The sequence below is a fragment of the Erithacus rubecula genome, assembly GCF_903797595.1.
Source record: "Erithacus rubecula genome assembly, chromosome: 4".
In the NCBI taxonomy this organism is placed as follows: Eukaryota; Metazoa; Chordata; class Aves; order Passeriformes; family Muscicapidae; genus Erithacus; species Erithacus rubecula.
In genome coordinates, this window is record NC_136686.1 from 65,689,075 (window position 1) to 65,715,985 (window position 26,911).

Sequence of the window (26,911 nt, forward strand, 5' to 3'; positions counted from 1 at the left end):
AGTTGCTTGGGCCCTTTGGTTAATTACCTAGAAGAGGATGTTAGCAGATTCCACCCTGGAATGTCCCAGGTTTTGATGGCTTCAGTGCTGTTCTCTGTCTCAGCAGAGGTGATGATAACCCAGGGAGGGCTGCAGCTAATGGGATCTGTCAGAAACCTGTCCAGTTCACCAGAGGACACCAGGTCTGATTCTGATACAGCCATTAGATCCTTTTCCTTGGGTGGATTTATTCCTAAGCCCTCTCAGTAAATGTTTCCTTATCCAGAGGTATCTTGATCTCTGACATTTGCTCATTGAGGAATGAGGTGATTGTGAGGGAGACTGATCTCCCACACAGCCTGGCCTTGGACTCCACCCTGCAAAACTGGACCCAGACTTCTTCCTGAGATGGATTCCACAGCTGTTTATCTCAAATTAGCTCTTCAAAACAATAGAGGAATTTGGCAACTGCTTAGTTTTTCCCTTTAGCTTTGCACAGGGGCAAACACATTCCCTTTTGGAGCAGGCACAGTTTTCTTGTGCTCATTTAGCACTTCAACATTGATTTTCTGGACAGTTAGTGTTTGTTGGTTGTTGCTTGTGTTTTTTTGACCCTGATGGTGTGAGGAGCAAGGGGTTGGATGTAAGGATCCATATGGGTCCCCTCAACCTGAGATGTTCTACACTTCTACAACTTTGATCTATAGCTTGCAAGAGATGCACAGACATGAGAACTCCATCCACAGCCAGGGGATGGGCTGGACATTGGAATGTGTGAGCTCCTGCTCTTGGCAAACATCACACTTTCCAAAAATCCTGGCTGTGCCAAAGACAAGCCATGAAACCAAATCCTCTTCCCCAGGCTAGCACAAAAACCCTCCAGGGCACCCAGAAAATTAAATATTTTGCAGTGCATTGCCCTGCCATTGGGAAGTACCAAAGGGGCAGATCCCCAGGCTATACTTGCTGGGGGAAAAAGAATTAAAAATAATTGAAGAGGGTCCTAAAGAAGCTGCAAAACTCAAATTAGAGTCTCAGACGCACAACCAAACCATGGCAATGGCAGCCCATCAGCCAAACCCAACACGTGCACAGGCTCACCCTGTGGCATCCCTGGCTTAGCTTAAACCCCCCAGCTCTGCTGAGCCAGCCTTCCTGCAGGAAAATCAGCTGCACAGCCCAGGAAAAAACCCACCCCGGGCTGGCTGACACCCTCACAGCCCTTGATCACCCTCCAGCCCGTCCTTGGCAGCCTTGGAGCAGCTCTGCAGGCACAGGGCAGCAGAGCTTTGCTAGGAGAGGCTTTGGGAGCAAGGTGCAGACAGGCTCAGATCAGCTTAGCAGATAGCAAGTAATTAATACCTGAGATAAAACCACCAAGGGCAGACAGGTGGGCTTTGTGCTTCAGCCCAGGCCTGCCAGCCTCTGTCCCTGTCTGGGGCACTGCTGACAGAGCTGCCCAGAGCATTTCCAGGGATGACACTGTCTCATCAGCATTCCTGAGGCTGCTCCTCTCTGCTGGGTCTCCCAGGATGTGTCTGGGGTGTGGGCAAGGTGGGCATCCAGCTCTGTGCAAGATAAGGGCAATAAAAACCCCATTTCATCTTTAATGAGTGATAAAGCATCACCCCCATTCTCCCATCACTGCTTCTTCTACCCCCAGCATGACTCCAGTGCAGTGTTTTTTCCAAGGGAATACTTTTTTCAAAAAAGGGCAAGGCTTCTTTAAAAACATCTTCAGCAAAACAGGGAAAATGATATGTCAGTTCACAAGGTCAAAAAAAGCTTCAGAAATTTTGAAAAATATCAGTTTCATCCCATTTGGAATGAAGGCATTTTTATTTTTATTTACATTTTAAAAAGAAGATGTCTGGTGAACCGAGATCCTTGGTTTCCAGCCAGCTGTAACTATGAGTCCTTCAAGCCCTTTATTACAACTTTTCTGGCTTAATTCAGTTTCTTCCCAGTCCCATCTCTCTCCAGGGTGTGCTGACTCTTGCAAGTGATTTTATTTAAGGGATGCAGGTGGACTTCCCCTCTGCAACAGACTCCATCACAAGCAAAATTGTGCCAAAAAGAGGCTTAAATCAGTCTCTGTGCAGAATATTCACCATAAACCAGTTAGCAAGCCTGGAAAGGCATCCTAGTCATTATTACAAATTAATTATGGTGAATATCAATGCTTTATTATTTTCCTATGCCTTGCTTATACAGCAGCCAGTCCTTGCTGGGTAATTTATAGCCAGATAATAACCTCCCTGTGCCAAGTGACTTCAAAAAGTCCCTCCCCTCACTTCAAGGAAATATTTCCTCAGAAAGAAGTGGGGAAAAAAACCTGTTGATTTAACAGGTAAAGCACTTCCCAGCACAAAATGAACAATACTGAACAACACAACCTGGAAGAGATGACAGATTCAGAAATCTCTTGTGTGGGTCACAGTCCCTCCAGCCTGGGAAATGTCACAGCCCAAGCCAGGTCTGGTAGCCACAGGTGTGAGCTCCTGGTGCTCTTCTGGATTTTCAGTCCACAGCAGCTTCAAACAATTCCAATAAAAAGGAAAAAAAACACAGTCCAGCAGCTTCTCTGCCTCAGCTAGCCAGAAAACCTAACCAAAGGGACAACACCAGTAATTTTAGGTGCCACCAACCTCTAAACCAACACATCCCTGCCAGCCAGAAATCTTTGTCCTCCCTCCATCTCCAGCTCTGCCCACAGGTTGGCACCCAGCTTTGGTGGAGGCATCCAGCACAGGCTCTCCAGGCTGGTTTGGATGACATTTATCAAAATGCTGGGTTTTCTTTCTGCTGCTGCTCAGGCAGTCATTTGGGTGGGTGAAGGCAGCAAATGGCAAGACCCAGCTCTGGAAATATCTCCTCATAATGACCAAAATCACAGCTTAATGGTGGGGTTTGAGCTGCAGCTAGAAATATCTGGATTTGGGGCTGTGCTCATTCTTGAGCTGCCCTCCCCCACGGTAATTAGTCGTTAGGTCTTAATTACTGTTTCTTTGTAGCTCTAATTCAGCTGCATTTTTTGGTCACAGCCTCTGCTGCCACCCACTTCTCTAACTTCTTCTCCAAGCCACCAACATCAAATCAGTACAAAGAGCATTCAGATACCTCTTAAAGTAAAGACTAGATAATATTTGCTGGTGTCGGGCCAGAGTGGGTGCAATATCAGAGTCTGCACCTTCTAACAGAGGAAGAAGCAATTTGTAAAACCTGAGGGATGCTGAATGTTGTCCCTTCAGACCATGTTAGGCCTGAGTCTTAGACCAGCAAGAAAAAAAATTATTTTAAAGTTTTCTTGTCCAGCCCCCCTGCAATGAGCAGGAACATCTTCAGCTAGATCAGGTATTTTGGGGTTATGTCAATGCTTTTGGTGTTGATTCTTACCACTACTCCACCCACATGATGGAGTGTCTTCCAGCATTGCTGACAAATAAATTCAGTTTTTATACACTTTTTCTACCCACCACACCACTCACAGAGGACACAGTTGGACACATGAAAAAGGGAAATACAGGGGACAAATATTCACATCCACACAGGATTCCATTAACCACAAATACAACACGAGCTCCTCTGATGGAGAAGGGATCCTGATATTTGGCAGAATTTAGGCATGGAGCAGCAAGACTGTGATTAACACAGAGCTACAAAATAAATTTTCCATATCTCAGCACAAATATATTCCTTTTCAGGACATCTTGGCTGCAGCAAAACTGCACAAACACATCTAGACACCTAGAAATATTGCAAATAATTCCTACTAGAGCCCCTCGCAAAGCAATTCCCGAAAACAGCCGGGGGTTTTTATTTTTTTTTTCCTCACAGATGGATTAAAAAGAGTAAAAATCCCCTCCATCCCATGACGTGAGGGCAGTCACTCCCCAGCCGGAGGCAGGTGAGCCGCTGCCGGCTGCTCTCCATCCAATGTGCTGCATTGGAAAGGTTTGCCCGCGGTTTAGTTAATCCCAGACACATTCCTGAGCCATCAATCAGAGCTGAGTCAGCCAGCGTGACTGCTCTGCCCTTTCTATAATTTTTTTTTTTTTTTTTTTTTTTTTTTTTTTTTAAGCCATCACAAGTTCTCTTGCCTTGTTTGCCAGCAGCAAGCTGGGGGTTTATTCCATTTATTTATTTATTTATCTATTTATTTAAATAAAACGGGACTTGACTGGGAGCAGGGAAATGTTCCTGCTGTCAAGTGTAACCTTTAAAGCTTCACTGCCTCGAGGAGTTTCTGGTCTCTGGGATGCTGCTACGAAATGCATCACATGGAAGAAAAGCAGAGGATGCTGCCTGGGATGGTCCTGATTCCCTTCCCAGCTTGGGGTTGGCATGGCACAACCCCATTGCACACATGTAAGAGAAGGACAGATTTTTGGGGTAGGATTTTCTTGCAGAGCAGCCTTGGGAATGCTGCCCAAAGCCATTTTCAGGGAGGCAAAACCTTCCTCCCACAAGGACAAGGTTTTATCAGGGTTTCCAAACAGGCCCTGGTGTTGTGGCTTGGTGTGACCTCAGCCCACCCTGGCTGGAGGTGTTATCAGAGCCCCTGCAGGGCTGCACTCTGCCCCAAAACACGAGTGTTTTGTCTCTGCCTGGTTCAAGGAGACAGCCAGGTTGCTAGAGATTAAAAAAAATTGGTAAAAAAAAAAAAAATCTTATGGGTGCTGGATTTCCCACAGAGCACGGTGCCCTCAGGATGCACCCAGGGATGAGCATGGCCAGAATCTCACACTTCAGCAGAAATATATAGAAATATATAGAAAATATAACTGCAGATGCCTCAGACACACTTAAAATGAGAGGTTGGTTAGAGGGCCTGGAGCACAGAGCAATTGGGAGAATGGAGATTTTCCTGTGCATCCCAAAATTCTCTGGCCCAAAGACAGGCTCTGCCAGTCCAGGGAGAGCAGAGCAAGGGCTGCACATCAACCAGCAGCATCCTGCACCTTTTAGCCCCTTTTTGCCCCCCATGATCTTTTAGAGATTCAGCTCCTATAGTGGGACAAGCCTCTAATCACAGAGGAATAATTCACTCAAGCTGTGCTCCAGAAAATCATGTCAAATTACACCTTTCCCTGCTTTCTCCCACTTTTTACCTGGAACAATAAATTAGTATTAAATTAATCAATAAAAAAAAAACAAAAAAAAAAAAAACCCACACACAGGTTTACAGAGAGCTTTTCTTGCAGGTGATCTCAGGGGGACAGCTCTTGTCCAGCCCTCCATTCAGCACCCAGATATTTCATTTCAAGAACTAGACAAGGTTTGGGTAACTGCCTACTCCTACCTAAAAACAGCCTAGATCTAGATTTAGGCAGAAAATGTCCCAAAACACAATTTTCTACTCCAGACTGATGTAGCATGTAGAGCATGGGGGGGCATTTTCTTGCCCTAAGTAGGTGTTAACACCTGTAAAATTCATAGAATGTCTTGAAAAACACCTTCCCCTAGACCAGGTTGCTCCAAGCCCTCTTCAACTCACCCTTGAACACTTCCAGGCATGGAGCATCCACAATCTCTCTGAGAATTTTTTATTTATGAGGCACAAGAACAGGTATGAGGCACAGGGTAGCAGAAGGTGACCCTTAGGGCCTGAGAGCATAATTTCTGACACAAGGAAGAACAAGTCACATCTGTATTTCAACAAGGTATTTTATTGGTCCAGCAACTGCAAAATATACAAATTTCTGAAAGGCATACCCTGTTTTTAAGCTGGCACAGCTTTATATCAGGCAATTATTCCAGATGTATTTACAGAACAGTTAACATACCACCAATTAAAAAAAAAAAAAAAAAAAGTAATCCCAAGTAACTACACCCTTCTCTCCAAGCTTTGCAGTATACATTAAATAAATAAAGAGCGCTTTGCTATTAAAAAAAAAAAATAAAAAAATAAATTCAAGTATCACAAAGGAAAACAAATCAGAGAGGGGGAAAAAAAAAGATGGGGGAAGAAATCATTGGTGTGGTTTGACATGTCCTCTCTCCCAATGTGCCTTGGCTGTGGCATCAACTGCCCAATCCTTGGCTCTGTTAACCAGAAAAATGGACAGCAAGTTTTTTGGGGCAGTTGTGATGGCACAGATTTGACACCATCCCACCAAATCCCTGCAGCACAAGAGGAACTAAGAGAGCAATTTTCCCAATGCTGGAAAAAACCACCACATTCAAATTCCAGGTTTTTGTAGATCTATTTAGACATCTATTATTACCAAAGGATGAAAGTTTAGGGCCATTTTGTTGGGGTTTTTTTTTTTTTTCTGTTTTTTATATATATATTTATATATATACACACACAGACAAATACACACCAAAACATCCACACAATTTCACGTGTACAGGGCTGATCTCAGGGCAGCCAGACATCATGTTTGTATTTGCTGGCTTATCTTTCTGCAGCAGGAGGAGGGGAGAGATAAAACTCCCCATGAAGGAGGAAGTTGACAAGAGCCAAGTGAGCAGCTTCCCCAAAAACATTCATTTGTGTGAAAGGCAGAGAAACCAAAAGCACAAGATGCCACCCAGGGCACAGAGGGAGAAGTCTGCTTTTAATGAGATTATTTCAACAGAAATAGAGCAAGGAGGGGGAGTGTTGTTTTATCTGTACAGGGCTATGATACACATATGCACAAGCTCTCACAGGCAGGGCACTGCCAGGACTGTCACCCCCAGGGGACATGGGCTGAGCATGGCCCTGCAGGCACTGTGGTTCACCTTTTCCCAAAGGAAAAACAGACCAAACCCACCCCCCAAACACACACACTCACAAAAAAATAGCATTTCTCCACCAAGCCTCTCCTCTCCCATCTCTGGGGATGGTGTGCAGGACAATGGGGAAAGGATGAAGCCAAAGGAAGGGGCGCTGCCTTCAGCAAAAAAAAAAAAAAATTCATGAGATGGGTATGGAGAAGATGCTGCACATAGGTGGGGGGAAAAAAATCCCAAAACCAACTCAAAACACTGAAAAAAAATTTTAAAAAAATCTAAAATCCACAGACTTTTGCACAAAGCAATAGTGGTTAATTGCCATTTTTAACTGCTGTCTCCTAGCCCAGGACAGGCTGCCAACAAGGGAGCTTATGGATCAAACCACTGGGAGTTGGCTGATGGAGTCAGTCAGGACCTCACCCTGTTTCCCCCACCTCACACACTGTAACTACTATTATTTTGTAGTCTCAGCTTTCTAGCATGCAAAATACAATTAAAAACAAACAGAAAAAGTTGCCTGTACTCAGGCTTCCCCTGTTAAGGGGCACAACTTGGAAAAAAAATAAAGTAGTTATGCTTCTGCCACAAATAAAGTGCAAAAACCAAGCTGTTTATAAGTATACACATATACACACGTGTGTGTAAAATTTAAAAAATACAGACAAAACTGTCCCTTAGTGTGGCTTTTTGCAGTCAGACCTCTGGCCACCTCCATGAGACCTGTGTGTCTGCAAAATGCATCTAAGCCTTAGGTTTCAAACCCTTCCCAATACCTCCACTTTCATCTAAAAAAGAAGAAAGGGGAGATGAAGTACCAGCACAGCACCTCAAACAGTGCTCAGCCTCCCCAAAATTCAGCCCATGCCTGAACTCAGACAATCTGAGTGCTCCCCAAGATGAAAGCATCACCCAAGCCCCTGCTGGCATGGTTCCTCATGCACTGCAGGCATCTTTCAACCTATTGTAGCAGCAGATCTACATTCTCTGCAAACCTCTTTGACAAAAAAAAAAAAAAAAAAAAGTGGAAGAATGGGTTGATTTTTTTTATTAAACCCAGCAGTTCTTGCAGTGAAGGAGTTGACACAGCTGCTTTCCTGGTGCTCACAGATCTGCATGAGCCAGGCTGGCATGTGTGACCAACTGTAGTGTGGGTGAGGGACTGCAGCACAGCATGTTAGGGGCTTATTCAAAAGTAATTAACAACATTAATAATAATAATTTAAAAAAAAAAAATGCAAAACCCCTTTTGCCCACCCCCCTTCCCCGTGTTTCTCTGCTAACCCTGCACCATCCACATATATACACACCCCACCCTGAGATGGATGGGTACCAATCATCTATACAGAAGATCAAAACCACTGAAAAAGAGAAGAAAATGAAACTCCTGTGCACTACAGAAGCACTTTACAGCTCGCTACGACCTAACAGGATGCTGGAGAGGAGAGCTGGGCTGCTCCTCCTCAGCTCTCCTGCATCCCCCCCGAGCAGCAGTGGGGTTTTGGGGAGGAGCTGGCAGCGTGAGTGGAGCCAGCCCAGCGTGGGGCTGGCACAGCCAGAGCTGGAGGGGCCCAGGGGCCAGCAAGCTTCGGGAATGGCGATGGGATGAGAAGCTGGCGGCGCAGTCACGACGGCTTCTGGGAGCTGTTCATGTTCTGCAACGAGAGGGGGACAGAGGGGTCAGGCTCCAGCACAGCAGCACCTTCCAGAGCACAGGGGGGTGAGGAGGAACAAAGCCACACGGGTCACCACAAAGCACCCACCACACAGGAGAGGACACTGCCCACCCCAGGAGAGAGGCAGGTGACAATCGCTGCTCACCCCCTGCCTGCCTTGAGCTACAGGATTGGAATTTAGATAGCCCTTAAAACTGAGCTAAACCAAGGCAACCCTCCCACCCCACCCTGTCTGCCCTTCTCTTTGGTCCATGGAGACAGGGGACCATAGAGCTCACTCAAGCAGCTCAATTAAACATCTCTTGCTCCCCCATCTAACCATATCTCACTTGTTCCCCCCTCATTTAAACACCTCTCTCTTGCTCCCCCATCTAACCATATCTCACTTGTTCCCCCCCCATTTAAACACCTCTCTTGCTGCCCCTGAGGGTGGGCAGTGTCCCTCCTGCCATGCCAAGGACAATGTTCATTGTTTGTCCATCCTTGGCAATGCCAAGAATAGGCAGCTCCCCTCCCACTGGCCATGCCAAGAACCAGCCCCACCAGTGGTAGAGCAGCAGCACAACTCCCCTGGTGACACCCCATGAGGTTTCATGGGCCCCAAGAGATGCTCCAGACACAGCCCTGGTACAAAATGATGACAGCAGGTACCCACCAGCACGAGGTGAGGACCACAAAACCAGAGACAACCAGCTAAACACAAGCAGGACCAGCCCCAAGGGGAGCATCTGCTCCAGGAGAATCCCAGGGGGCCAACAAGGACATTTCCCAACTCACAGAACTACATGAAACAAGGTAGGGGAAAAAAAGGACTGGGAAACAGCTAGGAAGGATTCTCTCTCTTTTTAGGGGTGAGATTTTAAAATTTCTTTTTAGTGGATTTTTGGGTATTTTTTAATGCTTTAACTACCTAAGCTGTCTCTTACAAGCACCAGGAACCCCAGCCAGGCTACAAGGCAGAGCAAGCTGAGCTGTTCTCTCTGTTATCTAAGGAGACAGGAGGAGGGTTAGGAAAAGCCACATGCACCACAGCCATTTACCTTGGAAATATTAGCAAAGAGAAAACTTTGAGAAAGTGACAAACAGGTCTTCTTTTTAAGCATGAAAAGTGAAGGGGAGAAGAAGGGAGGGGATCAGGTGACTGTTCAAAAGTGCACTTTGGATCACAAACCAAGCAAAAGGAAAAGAAATCATCACAGCAGGTAGTCCCACAACCTCCAGGCAGCTCAATCCCACAGCCAGGAGGACTCTGAGGTCTCAGCCCTGTCCCCAGACTCTCCAGCTGTCCCCTGTCCTCCTGGATGGGGGTCAAACCCCAACAGTGAGGGATGGTGCAGTGAGCTCCCATTACCAGCCCAAGCCCATGGTGCAAGTTGAAGGAGATGCTTTCCATCTCCCCAGCCCCATGCTGGGGTGACAGTGAGGGACCAAACCAGTGTACAAGGCAGCAGGCTGCCAGGGCTAACAGCAGTGTGATGGTCACCAAGCCCTGGCTTTGGCATTTCCTCAAGGGTCCCACAAAAGCAGCCTGCACAGGCTGGGACAGGCTCCCAGCACCTGGAGATTTTAAATTTGCTGGGTAACCATCACTGCCAGCTCCAGAAAAACCTGACACATCCATCTCCCAAACTCGACACCAGAGTGTTCTCAGTGTCCCAGCCAGCACCAAGGCATGCAGTGCCTTTTGTTACAATACAGGTGTGAAAATCATGGAGGAAAGGGTGGACAAAAACTAAAATGCTTTCAGAGCAGCCCAAGAGGACCAGGTTTCATCAGGGGCTGTAGTGGCCATGAGCAGCAAGGGAAGGATCACAGGCATGCAGGCCATGCTCAGCAACTCAACCTCTACACTCAGTGACCCCAGCCAACCCATCCACCAGCAAAGCAAAGTGCTACAGTCCTAACTTCCCTTTTCTCAAAGCTGTTTACTCTGAAAGGGGAAGAAATCTGAGATTCAACAGCTGCTGCAGGCAAGCAAAGCTGAGCTCTGGCCAGGCCATGTTGGAGCAGATCCCTCCATCTCCAGCCCACAAAACAACCCAAGCCAGGGATGCTCACAGCCATCCTGATTGAAACTGGCCCTCAGAGGGCAAAAAGACCTCCTGGACACTACCCAGTATCAGCTCAGACCCAAAGTCCTCCCAGTCTTTGAAAAGACATCTGAGCACATATCAACAACTGCTCAACTCAATCCAGCATTAAGTCCAAAGGCTTCAAATTTATCCAGGAGCTGCCCTGTTCCTGTTACTCAGGGATGTAACAGCACTAAGTCAAACCAGAGCCTTGATTATTCACAATTAGTGCACAAAATGCTCAAGAGGTTTTGCTTTCTAAACAGAGGTAGAGAAGGACAACTTCCATTCACTCTGCCCACAACATCTAAGCTGTTCACAAAATCCAAGTTTGTAGAACTGCAGATGGCTGGTCCCAGGATCATCCAGCTCCAGAAAACCAATTCCTGAGAAGGTCAGAAGCTTCTCAGATACCTCCCTGGTGCAATCAATCAGTCACAGACACAACTCAGAGCCCTCAGGAAAGACAGAGCACCCAGGTCTCACCTACAGTACAAGACTATCACAAAGGAGACAACTCCAGGAAAACCCAACAACATCACCCATAGGCATCAAAGTGACAATTTGCTTAATTTCACAGCAAAATTGGGACATTTCATCAAGCTAGGACACAAAACCAGCACCCACATTTCTCCTCTTTACCTTTTCTAAAATAAATCTCCCACAAAACAGCGAAATGTAACTCCAAGAAACCCACACTCCATCCAGATTTTGCAACAACAAAACAACTCAGCAGGATGGCAAGAGACATGGAAAAAGGGTTGGAAGGGGGAATAAGACTCAAGAGGTACTTACAGGCATGCCTTCCCTAGTAAAGGCTGCAGAGAGACAGAGAGAACAGAAAGAACAGAGAGAGGCATCAGTAACTCCACGCCACACCAGGCAGAGGACAGTGGACAGCAGCAAGGAGCACCAGTCAGCCAGAGCTGGCAAAAGGGTTTTTGTGAGGCTGAACCAGCCCAAACAGAGCCCTGGGAGCTGAGACAGACCCAGCTGCCCACCTGGGAGGCTCATGCAAAGCAACAACCAAGCAGGGCAAAGGGGGAGCACAGAGCCATTCCTAACCTGCCCAGGGTCTGGGCAAGGGGAGAAAGGACCAACACAGACAGCAAGATCCAACAGGCAGCTGGGGGCAAGGGCAGCATGGCAAAGGCTCCTATAGATTATATAGGAACTCCCTAGTGAGCTTAGGAGAGGGGTTTGTGCCTGGAGAAGTGAGCAGCAAGCAAGGCCTCTCTTCCTATGTCCCTTCATGGGTGGGTGAAGAGAGGACACACGAGCACCATGGCACTGCCCACAGGGTTTCACCCAGCTTCACCCCACCAACAGCTTTCTACTCAGTTTTGGTCCATTTTGCCTACAGCCCCAAGATGAAGGAGAAAAGGTGAGTCTTGGCAGCTCCTCCTTAAGAGAGGAAGAGTATTTGATTTATTGTCATGCCCAGAGCCAAGCACACCCAGAGGGAAGGCACGAGCCCTTTGTTCCTGCTCAATCCAGGGAGGAGACCCCTCAGGAGGTTGAAGACACTAAATTAATGCAGCCCTAGAGCTTGGTGGAAAGTTCATGACACTCCCAAAACTCAAGAGAGAATCAACAGGCATGGACAGCAGCTGTGGGAGGAGGATGCATGTCAGACGGCAGCACAGGTTACGACAAGTGCAAGCAGCTCCTCAGCTTCAGCAGTGACAGGAGGACAACAAACAAAACAAGAACAACAACAAAAAGAAAAAAAAAAAAAAAGGAAAGCGGAAAAAAAACAAAAAAAAAAAAAAAAGAAAAGATCAACTAACTTGTCCCGGCATCTGCGTGGGCACTTCCTGAGGAACACAGCCTGGCAGGGCAGGAGAAACAGCCACATGCTCCTCAAAGCTGTTGATTCGAGGCTTTTTGGTGGGCTCTGGGCTTGCTAGAGGGGTAACGCTATTGCGTCTCATGAGCGGGTTAGGTCCCTTCTTTGCTTCCTAAATTAAAGTGAGACAAAGAAAATAAAAGTAAATATAAAAAAAAAAAATAAAGCAAAATAAAGGAAAAAGGGAAGAAGGCAACAGTTATATAAAGGGGGGAAAAAAAAGAAGCAAGTTGCTTTGGTTTTCTTTTTTTTTTTTTTTAATCTTAAAGTGGTTTATTTTTACCCACAGTCACTGAGCAAAGGATGCACTGAAAGGCTCTGGACACAAAAAAAAAAAACCAAAAAACCCTGATGCAAAATGTTTAAGAGTGCAGACAGGGAGGAGAGGTTAAAAAAGGCTCTGCACTCAGACATGAGGCAGATTTTCTCCTCATCTGAGTCTCAGCTGACAAAAAAAAAATAGCTACAGGTAGCTGAACACACCCAGCAGCAATCAAGCCATGACTCTGCACACAGAGGTGCCCATCAGTCTCCTCCTCAAAGCTGGTCCCTCCACCCAGACAGAGAGGAGTGAAAGCAAGAAGAGGGAAGATGAGCCAGCCCAGGCTGATCAGGAAGATTTGGGGAGTGGGAGCAGAGCAGCCAGCAAGGGTCAGCACCAAGCTCCAACTCAAGCCAGGAGGGCTGGAGGCAAAGCTGAGCAGGGGCACCCAAGCACTTGGCACCAGTCTCAGCCCACCCTACACGAGGCCCTGCTGCCATCCCAGAGAGGGTGGCAAAGCAGGGCATCCATGGCCCCAGGCAGGGGGAAGGACTGGCTTCCCCCCTACAGCTGCAGGGATGGGCAGGAGGCTCAGGTGCTGCCTCCTGACAGGGGAAGCAAAGGAAAGGAGATGTGGGCCAAAAGGGGACTGTTCAGCATCACTTAGGGCTCCACCACCACTAAGCACAAGTTGGAATGGCCCAGCATCTTGGGACATGGGTGCTGCCAGGGTCCCTGTGGCCCACTCTGGGTGGCTGCCCAGCCCTGACACTGGGCTGGCATCCTCCTGTTCTGGCCTCTGAGCTCCAGTAGAGCACTTGGCAGATAAATTCCTGTAGGGTTGGGTGTTTCTCCACAGGAGGGGTCTCCTCCACAGAGCATCCCCAGCCCAGCACTGCCACCAACCACCCTGTAGAATGACAGAGAGCCACAGGTATACCAGGAAAAAGACCCTCAGAGGCAGATGTAGGGCAAGCACTGAGCCCAGGCTCTGCCAGGCAGCTGTGAGACCTGGGAGAAGTCACCTTCTCCACCCACAGCTCCACCCCTTGCTCAGGCAAGTGGATGACCATGCAGGGAAAGTCAGAGACCAGGGAGGTGTTTTCCCTGGGCAAACACACTGGGAAGCAGGAACATGCAAGAGAGTCCTCTTCCCTTGGAAAACCCTCAACTGGCCACGACTTTGCAGAGCAAGAACACATCTGATGCTCCCAATCTTCCAGCAGCACTTCCAAGCACCCAGCTGAGCAATCCTCCCACACCCACCCCAGGCATTACTTGGCAGTTCCCACTGCCAGCTGACCACAGGGGACAGGAGAGGGACACCAAAGGACAGCCCCAGGGAAAAGCAGCACTCACCTCTGGTCGATCTCTGTGTGTGTTGACTGCTTCAATATTCAGTGAGATGGATTCCACCCTGCAGCCTGCAGAAAGGAGCACAAAGACATCAGCAAGGCCAGGATGCCACCAAGTTCCCCACCACAGATTTTATCCCAGACAGCCTGGATTGAGGAGAAGGTACAAGTCACCCTGGCATGTTTAGGAAGGTCTCACTCACCATAGGCTACTGGGGTCAGCTTCAACACTGTGTGCAGGGGACACTTCAGGTAGGGCATTTCATCTGCAGAGACAGCAAAGCAGGAGGGTTATCCCAGCTCCCCTCCAAAGGCAGCCTCAGGCACCTGCACCCCACAGCAGAGAGATGCACACTCCAGGATGTGAACACCCTCCTCCCCCTGCCACAGGGCCAATCCTCCTCCAGGGACAGGGAGCTCACCTGCACTCTTGTCCAGGAAATATGCCAGGAGACAGCGCATGACAGCCTGGTGGCAGATGACAAGGACATTCTCCTGCCTCTCCAGCTCCATGATGACTGGCTCCAGGCGCTGCACCAGGTCTTGGTAGGACTGGGACAGAAGGGAAGGGACATGAGCCATGGAATCAAGGCAATGAGCATCCCCAAACAGTCCTTGTCTTGGCACACCTCCTGATTTAATGCCTCTGAGAAAACCAACAACTGCCATAAAGAAATAAATCCTCATCCTCAGGCTACTCTGGAACTTGTAATTCCTCTGTCAGAAAAGGAGCCATTCACATCTCTGTGAATCACAGCTCATTCCTGGAGAATTAAGGTAAGCAGCAAAGGCTTTGAAGATAGAACCTCTCCATCATCTTGATATTTGATTTTGTACAGGATTTTAAAGGTCTGAGAAGTCAGGAGCAACCTGAGAAATCCCAGGATTTTGAAGGCCTCAAAAAACCACAACAGACAGGCAGGAGCCCCAGACACTCAGAGTTGGTGTCTGATATCCCCACATATTCTTCTATTAGATACAGGGTCATAAGGATATCTCCAAAGGTTTTTCTGAAATATCTATGGGCATGACTTTACATTTGGGGATAATTAGCTCAATTCACAGCCTAAAGTATCATCCAGAACTGATGCCAATTCCCACCTCATTGTGTCACCCTCACAGCAGACTGCCAGGAACAGAGATATTAGCATCAATCCTTAGGGAATCATACTGAGAACAAGGTGAATATTACTTTTTTTAGAAAGGAGAGAAAATTGGGGCAGCACAAAACTGAGCAGATAGAATGATGGAGGTTGGACTAGAAACCTCCAGAGACCATTCCCTACTAATCTCCTATGAAGTCAGTGGAACTGTTAAGTGAGAACTTCATATGCCAAGACTTCACAAGAGCTCACAAGGTAGAGGAAAACATGAGCCCTGATCTCTTAATTCTCATTTCTTGGAGCTTTCACTGCTTCTTTGCTCAAGAGGAGAGGACAGCATGAGGGAAAAAAAGGCTACATTTAAAGTAAAATGTTTCTGAAGGTGTCCCTGCAGACCTACCTCCCCAGAAGGATAACGGTAGTAATATTTATCCTGGTCACGCAGAGCAAATTCCTCTGGATGCTGCTCCCTGATTTCTTCATAGGTCATTTCTTCACACACACCCTGCCAGGGCAGGACAACCATGAGGTTACTGAAAATGTTAAAGTCAAGCAGCACCAGCACAGCCAGACAAAACCTCACTTTCTCTAGTTAAGCAAGAAGCAGCACAGATACTCACAGCATCTATTTCATTGAGTGCCTTCCACTGCTCATAGGGCAGCTGGAGAGCTTCAGCTGTTTGGATTGTCCTCTTTAGCTGGCTCGTCCAAATTTTGAGGTCCTTCAGGTTCTGCTCTTCCACAAATTTATTCAGTGCCTCTGCAAACTGTGGGATATAATAAAAAGAGGTTGGCTCCTGGTTCACAGCTTGCCAATGGGCCTTCTTCCCTACTTCCCAGGCTTCCATAGGCAGGAAGATCTTCTCGGAGAGGAAGGGCAGCCACACTCATTGATCCCCAAGAGCTACAGATGGACCCTCAGCATGCCAAACATCAGCCAGATCACCCCTGGAAGCCAGAGGGGATGACTTTCCCTCTCCCTCACCTTCTTGCCCCTGTTGGAGAGGCCAGAGTCCCCCCCAATCCTGCCCTTGAGGTTGAACTCGCTCTCCCCGTGCCGGCACAGGTAGATGGTGCGGGGCTGCACGTGGATGTTCATCAGGTAATAAACAATCCTGCTCTGGATGTGATCCTGAACCCTGTTCACCAGGAACCGCCGGCCAACGTCGATGACTTTGATGAGAGAAAGTTCCCTGGGGGCAGACAGAGATGTCATTCTCAAAAGGAGCCCTGTGTGAGTTCCCTGTTCGTGTAATCCCAGGCTCAAAGGATTTCCTGCAGGGAGCCAACAGGTAATGGGGATTCATGGAGAGCTCAATAGCAGCAGTGTAATCACCAGCCCTCCTCCTGCAGCAGGAAAGAGGATTAAACAGGACACACAGGGAACATGTGCCTCCCCAGGACAGGGATCAGCAGGACTGGGACAATCAGACGTGTCTGTGAGCAGTGGAGAGGCTGGGAGGTGCCTGCAGAGTCAGGCAGGACAGCAAAACTTTTCCAAGGCACACAACCACCAGGCAGAACCCTCAGGGCTTGCTCAATCCTGTGGTTTGAGCCAAGCAGCCCCTTCCTTAAGTGGGACAATGAAAAGAAGCACCTTAACCACTCAAACTCAAGTGCTTTCCCAAAGCCTTTGTACTTAGGCAGAACAAGGTTGAGAACAGATCATCTGAGCCCAGAAGAGCCTGGGAAGGCATCAGTGCCCATTTCCCTGGCACAGGGCCTGGGGAAACCAGCATTTTCCTGTAAAAGGCCTGAATTCAAGGTGAGGCCTGGCCATAAATCATTCTAGCACAGCCAGGTGTTTGAAGACAAAGTGAAATACAGCTCCACCCATCACTGTTCCTCTCCTGGCAGAGGGCAGCTCAAGAAGTCGAGGTCTCTCACCTGTCATAGTCATCAGGGTCAAGAGGCTGGTAGCTGGCTTGGTAACAATTGATCCTCTTCATGAAATCCTCCATGGCATCAGTGGAATTACAGTCCCGATAATCTGGGCTGGACAATTTGACTTCCTGCAACAGAAAAAAAAAAAAAATACCACAAGGAGAGGTTAGGAAGCTTTCCAAGCCAGACAGTGCTAATCTGGAATTTCAAAGTCCTGTCAAGATCTAGTGATCAGATGAAAGTAAGTGATGACTACTTTATAGTCATCACTCATCACAGAGCAGAAAAGAAGCAAACAAGACCCAAAACCAAGCATAAGGTGGGACAATTTATCAACCATTGCATGGTTAGTACAGACTAACAGTCCACTCACATTCTCCCAAGAGTTGGGGTAGCACCTCACCACCCAACAGCAGAAAACTCAGCTTTCTAATGGCTAAAAAAAAAAACTTCATCAGGTTCAAATTCAAGCTGAGAAAGGGAAGTGCACAAGCATAGACAAGATGCTTATCCCAGCTCAGCAGCAGGATGGCAACATTCAACCCCTTTCTGTGAATTATTTGCTGCAAGCTGTTGGGCTGAAAGACCCTGGAAACAGGCAATGTGAATATTCAAAACTGTCATGGACTAAGTCCTGCCTGAACTAATCTAACAGGCTGCTTTTCCTGAAGACTTGGGTTTGAACAGCACCATTACACACTGGTAACTTCAAAAGCAGTCCTGAAACCAACAAGAAAACACAATGGATAAACACATGTGGCAGCATCCCAGCCTGGGGTGTATTTTCCACACTGATCCAAGCACTAAGAACACCATTCATCTGCAGTTCCCCGTGGAGCAAAATCCCACACTCAGCCAGAAGACCATTTTCTTGCCCTTCAAGCAGTAGTTTCCAAATAAAGGGATTAAAATCCTGAAAAAAAAAATCCAGCTTATAGCAAAAAAAAAAAAAAGTAGCAAACTGAGCATTTTGTTGTAGAAAAGGCTGTGTGCAACCTCTCAAAAAGTTGGTCACTGGGACAACAGCTTCCAGCAGGAGGAAAATAAACTCTTCAGCCCCAGTCCCTGGTTAGCAGCAGGATTTGCCTCCAGAGAAGCTGTGTTGGCTGTCACCAATCACCTTTTTATTTTCCATGTGCCTCAGAGTTTTCAGGATGATCTGCTCCATGATCTTCCCAAACAGTGGTACGAGCTTGTAGTCCCCCAATTCTGTCAAGGTTTGACTTTCCTAACCCAATCTCTGTATTCCTCCCAGCTGCCTGTCCTTGCTTCCATCCTCTGCCCCTGCAGGCTTCTTTTTTGTGTTTGAGTTTGTCCAGGAGTTCCTTGTTCATTCTGGCATTTTTGATGGCAGCTCCTTTGCTGGGAATGCACCACAGCTGAACTTGGAGAAGCTGATCCTTGAGCATTAACCTGTTTTCTTGGGCTCCTCTTCCCTCCTGGGCTTTTTATCCAACAGGTACTCCAGGCCAAAATCTGCTCTCCTGACATCTCACTTCACAGCCACTGCAGCCCAGGAGCTCCACATTCCTCACCAGCCCCTCCTTGTTGGTGCCAACAACGTGCAACATAGGAGAGCAAACAAGGAGAGAGGTGCTATCCCTTGGAGAAGGAAATCCTCAACACACTCCAGGAACCTCCTGGATTGCCAGTGCCATGCTATGCTGTCCATCCAGCACATACCAGGGGGGCTGAAGTCCACCATGGAGACCAGAGCTTGTGAAGGTGATGCCATTCCTACCCCACAATGGAGGGAAAGCAAAAGCAGGACACTTGCACCAGTTCCACACTTACCATAACATTGGTGGCAACCACGTTGGGATCATTGCAGACAGATTCTATGAAGAACACCTGTGAAGAGAAGCAAAGCTCAGCTGAAAGCCACCACACCAAGGTTTGGAACATTCAGCCAGCTCCTTGCTCAACCCAGCCTCCTCCCTGCTTGACCCAACCTCTCCCTCTGCACTGCCATCATTTCCTTCCCCATGACTCGGTATGAATGAAGAAAGAATTTCATATTTTTAATCAAGCCCAGCACAGGAGCAGCATAAGGATAACATATGAGTGAAAAAGACTCTACATGACAGAGGAATTAACAATGCATCAACCCCATGGCACTGACCTTGAACCCATTCTCTTTGGCAAAGTTCAGGATCATCCCTCTCCTCTCCCGCGTGGTGTTGGTGGCATCAAAAACCTTAAACAGCAAAAGGTCTCAATTAGCACCACAAGGGCCTGGTTTCTTAGAGAGCCCCTCCTCACAGGAGGGATTGCAGAGGATTTTGGGGCTGGCACAGCTGGGCACATCTGGGAGCTCACCGCAATCTGCCCAGCCTCCTCCGTCAGGTACAGCTTCACATCCCTCAGGGCAGCCATGGCACATTGCCTGAAAAAGAGGGGACAGAAGTGTGGCCCTGATGTCCTCTGGGTGTGGTGGCCACCCTGAAGTCACCAATCCTGTACAGGTTCAGTTTTGAGCTCTCAGAACCCTCCTTGAGCAGGCAGGAGAAATTCAAACCCGGGGGAAATTAGAACCCAGGGGAAATTCAGAACCCAACTTGTGTCCATCACCCCCAAAGTGAGTAACTGTTCTCCCAGCCATGGGGAGAAGCTGTGGGGTCAGGGAGGGGTCCCCTCACCTCCTGACTTTCATGGCCTCCTCGTTGTCAGGACGGAAGAAGTCGTAGGAGCTGTAATGCTTCACAGCCTCACGGCGATACTCCCCGACATTGAACACTGGGGGAGAAAAAACCCAAACAGGTGAGGGGCATGGCTCACTAGGGCAGCTCCTGCACTGAAAGCAAGCTGGGGACAAGGAGTGACATCCTCAGAGCAAAGGGCTCAGGGCATGCCTTGGTTTTCAGAGCAAAGGAGAATCAGGCTGCAGCAGGATGTGAACACGCTGATGTTTGGCTGTGGGATCTCAAACATCCCCCACTACCTCCCATCTATCTCCCAAAATTAATTAATTCTGAGGAAATCCTGCTTTTCCCTGGAAGGGAGTGCCAGCCTCACCTTTTGTGGGGACACCAATCCAGTTGAGGTAGCGAGTCAGCTTCTTGGAGATGTAGGTCTTGCCACGGGCTGGGAGGCCAACCATGACTATCACAGTGGGGGAATTGGCAAGCTGAGGCCCACAGGCTGCAAGGAAAAAGAACAGGAGCTGTTAATTCTCCAGCTCATCCTGCATCAAGGTACTTGTTTATATCAAGACTCATTCAAAGTACTTCAGCAGCTGGAGAAAACCTGAAAGCCACAGCAAGAACATCTTTATGGATGCAAAAAGTAAAAATTAAAGCAAGCACAACTTCAAATTCCAATGGCTTGGCCAATTTCATGAAAAGTTCAAGGATAGCCAATGATTTTGGATCCATCCCTGCAGCAGTGTCTGTGCTGAAATACTAGGTCTGGTCCAAGATCTTCATCCACAGAAAGCATCTCCCCCAAAATCTTTGATTAGATTTTTCAGCTGACACACAACCAACTAACTGGATTTTCAAGGCAAGAACACCACAGAACTGCCAGCATTTAAAAGCAGATATCCAAGTGATTTATCCATTTTTTCCCTCATAAACCCAGACTACTAGGCTGGTAGGGTGTGTTTCAGTGTTTTCTTGGTTTTGTTTTTTTTTTTGTTTGTTTGTGTTGTTGTTGTGAAGAGGGTCCATGTCAAACAGCTGGAAAGAAAATCCAGAGGCAGCATTTGCAGGGCAGATGGGACCCTGCAGGGGATTTCTCACCCACCCTTCCATCCATGGTGAGCCCAGAGACCTCATAGGAAAGGAATGCAGGGAGTGAGTGGCTGATGGCAGAGCCATAAAACACAGCTTAATTATGGCCTGGGTGGAGAGCTCTGCCTGCCTGTCACAGCTGCTGAAGGTGGGACCAGGGGATGCCAGGGGCTCCCGGGGTAGGTTTTTGTCAGAGTGGATCTGGAAAGGGCAAACAAACCGAGAATACCCACAGAACATGCAAAGCACATGGGATTACCTTCCCCTTTTAAGAAAATAAATAAACCCAGCAGCTGGAGAAACCAAATTAATGCCACAGGGAAGAAAAATGGCACAGGCACCCAGATGGCAGAGAAGAGGCACTCATCATATTCCTAAGTTTTGCAGCAAAACAAACTCAGCAGGCCAGAGATTAAAAACTACCTAATACATTTTCTCTTCTTTTGTTTCATAAATTTTACATTCCTCAGGCTGCAGCTGCCCTCACACTCACTCCTTTTGTGCAATCTAGTGCTGCATTTCAAAACCCCAGGGCAGCTCCCAAAGATTTTGGGAGCAAGTGCCAATTTTCTGTGCTGGGTCACAAGGGGAGCTGTGCAACATACCCAGAAAAATAATTTTCCCCATCTAACAATCTCACATCCTCTTCCAAGCTATGACTGCAAGTCTGTTCTATACAAAACCCACACACTTATTAGATAAGGGGAGGAAGGAATAATACCTGAAGAATAAGGAAACTCTTCCTTTCCCAACCTGCACGTGGACAAAGGATCTCAAAGAGCAGAGCCAAGAGGATTTGGGGCCATTAAATAGCACTCCAAGAGCAAAGGGACAATGCTGGTACTGTTCTTGTCCCTGTGGCTCCAGACAGCTGTGACAGCCCCAGAGCTGGCACTGTGTGGGCACACACGTGTCACCTCTAGAGTGCTGCAAGAGTTAAAACATCCCTAATTCAGGAATCTCCCCCCAATTTTTGCAACCCTCAGACAATGGAACAGCACCTGGGAAGCACCTCCCAAAACACCATGGCATCAGTGAGTGACTTTCCACCAGGAATCTGAGCCCAAACCAGAAGTCTCCGGGAAACTTTGCATCAGGGATGAAACAGAACCCAGTGTTTGCTCCCAGTCTTTCACAAAAGCCTCATTCATCATTTCTTTTCACCACTGCTGGGAAGCTATCAGGGATTTCAATACATATTCATTACTCCTTATCAACATCTAGACAGGTAAGTCTAGATGAGTTTCAGGCTCAGAGGATATTTAGAAGGAGCTCATCACTTTTGCTATTTGCCAGAAAGTCAGCTTCACCACTGGATAAAAGGAGAAGGAGAAACAAAAAATAACAGCAGAAAAGGGAAGGAAATGTGTTTCTATAAAAAGTTGGATAAAACAGCCACCTCCCCACTGTCTCCCCGTTAAGTACTGCCCCCAGACTGCACATTCTATTAGTCGGATTCTCCTTTTCCCAGCTTCTTCCCGCTGCAATTCCCACACTTTCAGGGATCCCGCATCACACGTGGAACCGCCACCGCCCCGAGGATGAGCGGGAACATCCCCGGCTGCGATCCCACACCCAGCGAGCCGGGGACGGGGAAAAGCAGGGACGGGATGGAGAGAGGCAGCGGCAGCCCCTTCCTTCCCTCCCAGAGCATTTCCCTTCCCTCTCCGGGTATCCCCCTTCATTCCTTCCTTCTCTCCCGGAGCATCCCCCTTCCTTCTCTCCCCGGGTATCCCCTTCCCTCCCGGAGCATCCCCCTTCCTTCTCTCCCTTCCCTCTCCGGGTATCCCCCTTTATTCCTTCCCTCCCTCCCGGAGCATCCCCCTTCCTTCCCTCCCTTCCCTCCCCGGGTATCTATCCCCTTCCCTCCCGGAGCATCCCCCTTCTTCTTTCCCTTCCCTCTCGGAGCATCCCACTTCATTCCTTCCCTCCCTCCCGGAGCATCCCCCTTCCTTCTTTCCCTTCCCTCTCGGAGCATCCCCCTTCATTCCTTCCTTCCCTCCCTCCCGGAGCATCCCCCTCCCCTCTCCCGGCTCTGCCCAGCCCAGCGCCTTCGACGGCTCCACTTTTCCCAGCCCCTACGTGAGAGACGTGCGGCGTGACAGCAATTTAATGGATCGCCGTCAAAAGGCCAGCCGAAGGAATCACTGCAGCCTCCGCCGGGCGAGCGATCGCACAATCGGGCTAATTATTGCCCATCCCGGGATTGTCCTTCCAGAGGATGCTCCCAGGGATGCGCCCGCTCCCCGCGGGCATCGCGCTGGACGTGGGCTCCGTTATTCCTCCCTTCCCACCCAGCTTTGTAGCCCTCGCTCTTTGTTGCTGATGAGGAATTAATAGCACCTCGCGTTTGAAATAGCTTGAGTTAAAAAAGAGCGAGCGAAAAAAAAAAAAAAAAGCCTTAAAAATCCTCACGTTGCACAGCGAACGGTGCCCAGCGTGGCTTGTTCCCACCCCAAGGAAAAATAATTAGAAGCCACATTATGTTATTAATAAGTCCCTCAGTGCCTTAATATATTAAATATCTTAGTATTTTCCGCTACCCAGAGGGAGTTCTCTCCGAGAAACCAGGTGAGTGAAGTGGCAAAAAACCACTGCATGCACAAGGGATTTCTTTCAGAGGTGCCAGTCCTTGAGAAAAATCCAGCCACAGAGAAACACGTGCAAAGCATTAAGCCGGGAGACGTTTTATGCCGCTCTAAGCAAAGCCCCTTGGCTACCCAGATGTGCAGCCTGTTGGTAAAATGCATTTGCCCGGCAGCTCCGGCTGCAGAGCCGCCCTTGCCAGGCACAGGCTGAGCATCCCAACATCTGCTCCAGCGTGCCTGACCCACAGCCACGGGCAACAGCAGCTGGCAAGTTCACAGGTCATCTATTTTTAAAATAATTATTATTTAGAAGGGGAAACTGGCCAGAAAAGGTAAATAAACATCAGAAGCTACTTTAAACGCCTGATGAAGACAAGCATTCCGCCTGATTCACCCAAGCCACTTCCATCGCTCGCCAGGCTGCGAGTGCCACCCCCTCCATCCCGGCTCCGCACATTCCTGAGACGCTCATTTGGAGTTAAGAATCGCACAACTGGCAAGTTGTCAGTGTAGCTGGTGGGTGACTTAAAGGAGCTGCTTCCTGAGCTTGCGGATTGCATCATGATTCAGGATTTGGTTTATAGTAACACCGAGATGACCCAAACATTTTTATATTCCGAGCTTCAGAGACAAGGGGAAGACGGTTCAACACTGATTTCTGCCCTGTCCTCCACCTGCCTCCCATTTCATTCCCACAGGGTTAAATGGCAAAGAGCAAACGGCTGGTGTTTGGTCGGTTTAGTTGGTTTTTTTTTGTTTTTTTTTTTCCCTAAATCCATTGCCCTAACCTTCCCTCCACAACCAAAAAAAAATTTTAGCACACTAATTGGACGGAGTTCGGAGCAGCCTGGTGTAGTGGAAGGTGTCCTGTCACGTGGCAGATTATCTTTACGGTCCCTTCCACACAGACCATTCATAATTCCCTCATTAATAAATCCCCGGCGAGCCGCTTGACACCGCGACAATCCCAGCAGCGAGGTGAACAACCCGCTCCCTTTCCCTTTAATCCCGGAGAGTGGAAATGGGGCCACGCGTGTGTCGGCACCTCCCCGCATCCTGCGGGGCCATGTGACGGCTGCACCTTCCTCCCGAGCCGGCACCGAGTCACGGGATGGAGCGGGGGGGATGCGGGAGCGGCGGGATGCTGGGGCACGGCGAGGAGAAAGGATGCTGCAGGGATGCTGCAACAGCGCGGCGCGCAGGGGACGGGTCTCATCCCAATCCCCATCCCATCTCAATCCCCATCCCTCCATCCCATCTCATCCCGATCCCCATCCCTCCGGGATGCTGCCCTGCCCGTACTCACAGCGGCGGGGCAGCGCCGGGCGGTTGTCATTGGGAAGCCAAATCTTCTGGATGCGGCTTTGCGTCAGCTCCATGGGCATTTTTAAAACAAAGGTCTTTTTGCGCTCCGCGTCCACCTTGATGCGTTTGCGGGAGGGAGGAGGAGAAATAAAAAAGGGGAGGGGGGGAGGAGGTGGGGGAAATATAGGGTAATAAAAATATATAAAAAGGGTTTTTGTTGCAGTGGTTTGGGCGAGCGGCTGCGGCGCTTTCGGATGCTGCTCCGAGCCTCGTGAAGGTTTTACGGCAGGAGGGGGAGGAGGAAGAGGAGGGCCGGGTCTGCAGGGCACAAAGCCGGGCAGGAATGGCCCCAGCGCAGCCGGGAGGGAGCGAGGGCGAGCTCCAGCCGCGAACCGCGATGGAAAGCGGAGTGAAAAATATAGATATTTAAAAGAAAAAAATCTTCCCTTTTGAATTGAAGAAAAAAAAATATCAAGAGAAGAAAGAAAGGCAGGATCTCCACGCGAGGCAGCCGGGGAAGGAGTGGTGCCACAGCCCGCGCTGCCGCTCCGGCCGGCTCCGCTCGCGATGTGCCGGCAGCCGCCGCGCCGCCTATTTCTATCCCGACAGGCCGGGCCCGCCTCCGGGGCGGGGCGGGGAGCGGGCCGGGCCGGGCCGGCGCTGCGGCGCCGCGGAGGAGGAGGAGGAGGAGGAGAGGAGGAGGAGGAGAGGAGGAGGAGGAGGAGGGAAACGGGCAGCAGGAGGAGGAGGAGGAGGATGATGAAGGGGGGATGTCGGCGCGGCCGCTGCTGCCCCCTGCCGCCCGCCCCCCGCACTGCAGCGCGGACAAAGGACGCGCTTTGTTCCACGGGGGGGGCGCGGCACCGACCCCCTCCATCATCCCGGGAATTTGGGGTGCGCAGGGGGCCCCCAAAACCCCCAAACTGCAATACTTAGAGTTAAATAAACGCCCTGCTTCATTTCTCACGTCCTTTCAATCGACAAGGGAGAATGATGGAAAATGATGGAAATTGAATGAAATTTTTCGTTTGTCTTTTCAGATAAATTAAAACTCGACAATAAATAACTTTTTAAAAACTGCTTTAAAAATTCATAGGGAGTGAAAAATATAAAGAGAAAAATATTAAAATTAATTCTTAATTAATTAAGAAAATAAAACAGAGAATAGAGGCGAAAATAAGAAGGGGGAGTGGAGATGGACTGAAAAAAATGGGAATAAAGTTGAACTAAATAAAAAAAGAAAATTCGAAAAAAAAAATAAACTAGAGACAAATGAAAAACAATTTTAAAAAATAAATATAAAGGAGCGCAGAGCAGACAGCGGTGGGACGGGGGCTCCGCCGGCGCGCCCCTTGCGCCCCTCACTCCGCGAGCAGCGGGGCCGGGCCGGGGGGAGCCCCGGGGGGCCGGGGGATGCCGGGGGGTCCCGGGGGGCCGGGAGATGCCGGCGCTGCGCTCCTGCACGTCGCTCACGTCGCACATGCGGTGCCGAGCCGCCTCCCCCGGAGGGGATGCCCGGGATGCGGCGGCTCCGCCTCCGCCCGCGGCACCGCGGCTGCTCCGCGCCCGGGCGGGGCCCCCCTTCCCTCCGCCCTCCCAAACGGGCGCATAACGCTAATTTCTAAGCATTTTTTAAAAAAAATTTAATATTAATTTAATTTAATAATACAGTTTATTTTAATATTTTTAATATTATTTATTATTATTATTTCATTTTATTATTTATTTTTCTTAATTCTTATGTTCTTATACAATAAATATTATTACTTTATTATTATTACATTATTATTATTATTATTATTATTATTATTATTATTATTATTATTATTATTATTATTATTATTATTAAAATTATTAAAATTATTAAAATTATTACTATTATTAATATTATTAATATTATTAATATTATTAATATTATTATTACTACTCCACTCCCCAGGTTCCTGCAAGTTACATTTCCACTCTACATTAGGCTACAAACGGCACCCCAGCAATGCTGACACCCACCCCCACATGCTCTGTTTGCAGCACGGAGGGGTTGGGACCCCCCTGAAAATTCCCATGATGACGCCCAAATCCCAAACACGCAGGTGCTCAAACCCTCCTTGGGTTTGAGGGGTCTCTTTGGAAGGATTCTGGATGGGAATTTGCCACAGCAGGGACATGTGGGAATGTGTCATGGGTGGGAAGAGCTGTAGAGGTGGGAGCATCTGCTTTGGTGGTGTTGAATAAAGCAAATTTTGCTTGAAAATTTAAAGCCTGATAAGGAGCATCTTGGATACCTAAAATGTTCAATAGTCTTTTTTTAACTTAGAGCATTTTCCTCCTCTGGAAGCAAACGTTTGTATTTTTTATAACACATTTAGAAAGAAGATATTTCTGGCTAA

General features: G+C 48.4%; 1 protein-coding gene across 9 annotated transcripts in view; it reads right to left on the minus strand.

Annotated features, from left to right (window-relative positions):
- Positions 1-5,628: 5,628 nt before the first annotated feature.
- The window catches only part of PFKFB3 (6-phosphofructo-2-kinase/fructose-2,6-biphosphatase 3), a gene marked incomplete at its 3' end in the record, with an annotated part of 39,305 nt that continues 18,022 nt past the window's right edge, over positions 5,629-26,911 (minus strand). The window contains exons 1-16 of one of the 9 annotated variants that reach the window (XM_079303988.1): positions 24,526-25,090; positions 19,916-20,041; positions 19,540-19,636; positions 19,220-19,286; positions 19,023-19,097; positions 18,695-18,751; positions 16,904-17,028; positions 16,002-16,209; positions 15,637-15,783; positions 15,417-15,521; positions 14,336-14,465; positions 14,117-14,179; positions 13,918-13,982; positions 12,238-12,408; positions 11,243-11,265; positions 5,629-8,354 (exon numbers count right to left, since the gene is read on the minus strand). In XM_079303988.1, coding sequence (XP_079160114.1) covers positions 8,348-8,354; positions 11,243-11,265; positions 12,238-12,408; positions 13,918-13,982; positions 14,117-14,179; positions 14,336-14,465; positions 15,417-15,521; positions 15,637-15,783; positions 16,002-16,209; positions 16,904-17,028; positions 18,695-18,751; positions 19,023-19,097; positions 19,220-19,286; positions 19,540-19,636; positions 19,916-20,041; positions 24,526-24,604 — 1,545 coding nt within the window. In that variant the 5' untranslated portion in view covers positions 24,605-25,090. Of the gene's footprint in view, positions 8,355-9,248; positions 9,467-11,242; positions 11,266-11,971; positions 12,122-12,228; positions 12,409-13,917; positions 13,983-14,116; positions 14,180-14,335; positions 14,466-15,416; positions 15,522-15,636; positions 15,784-16,001; positions 16,210-16,903; positions 17,029-18,694; positions 18,752-19,022; positions 19,098-19,219; positions 19,287-19,539; positions 19,637-19,915; positions 20,042-24,525; positions 25,091-26,911 lie in introns of those variants that run through there. The other 8 variants (XM_079303985.1, XM_079303992.1, XM_079303987.1 and 5 more) reach the window with 8 other exon arrangements.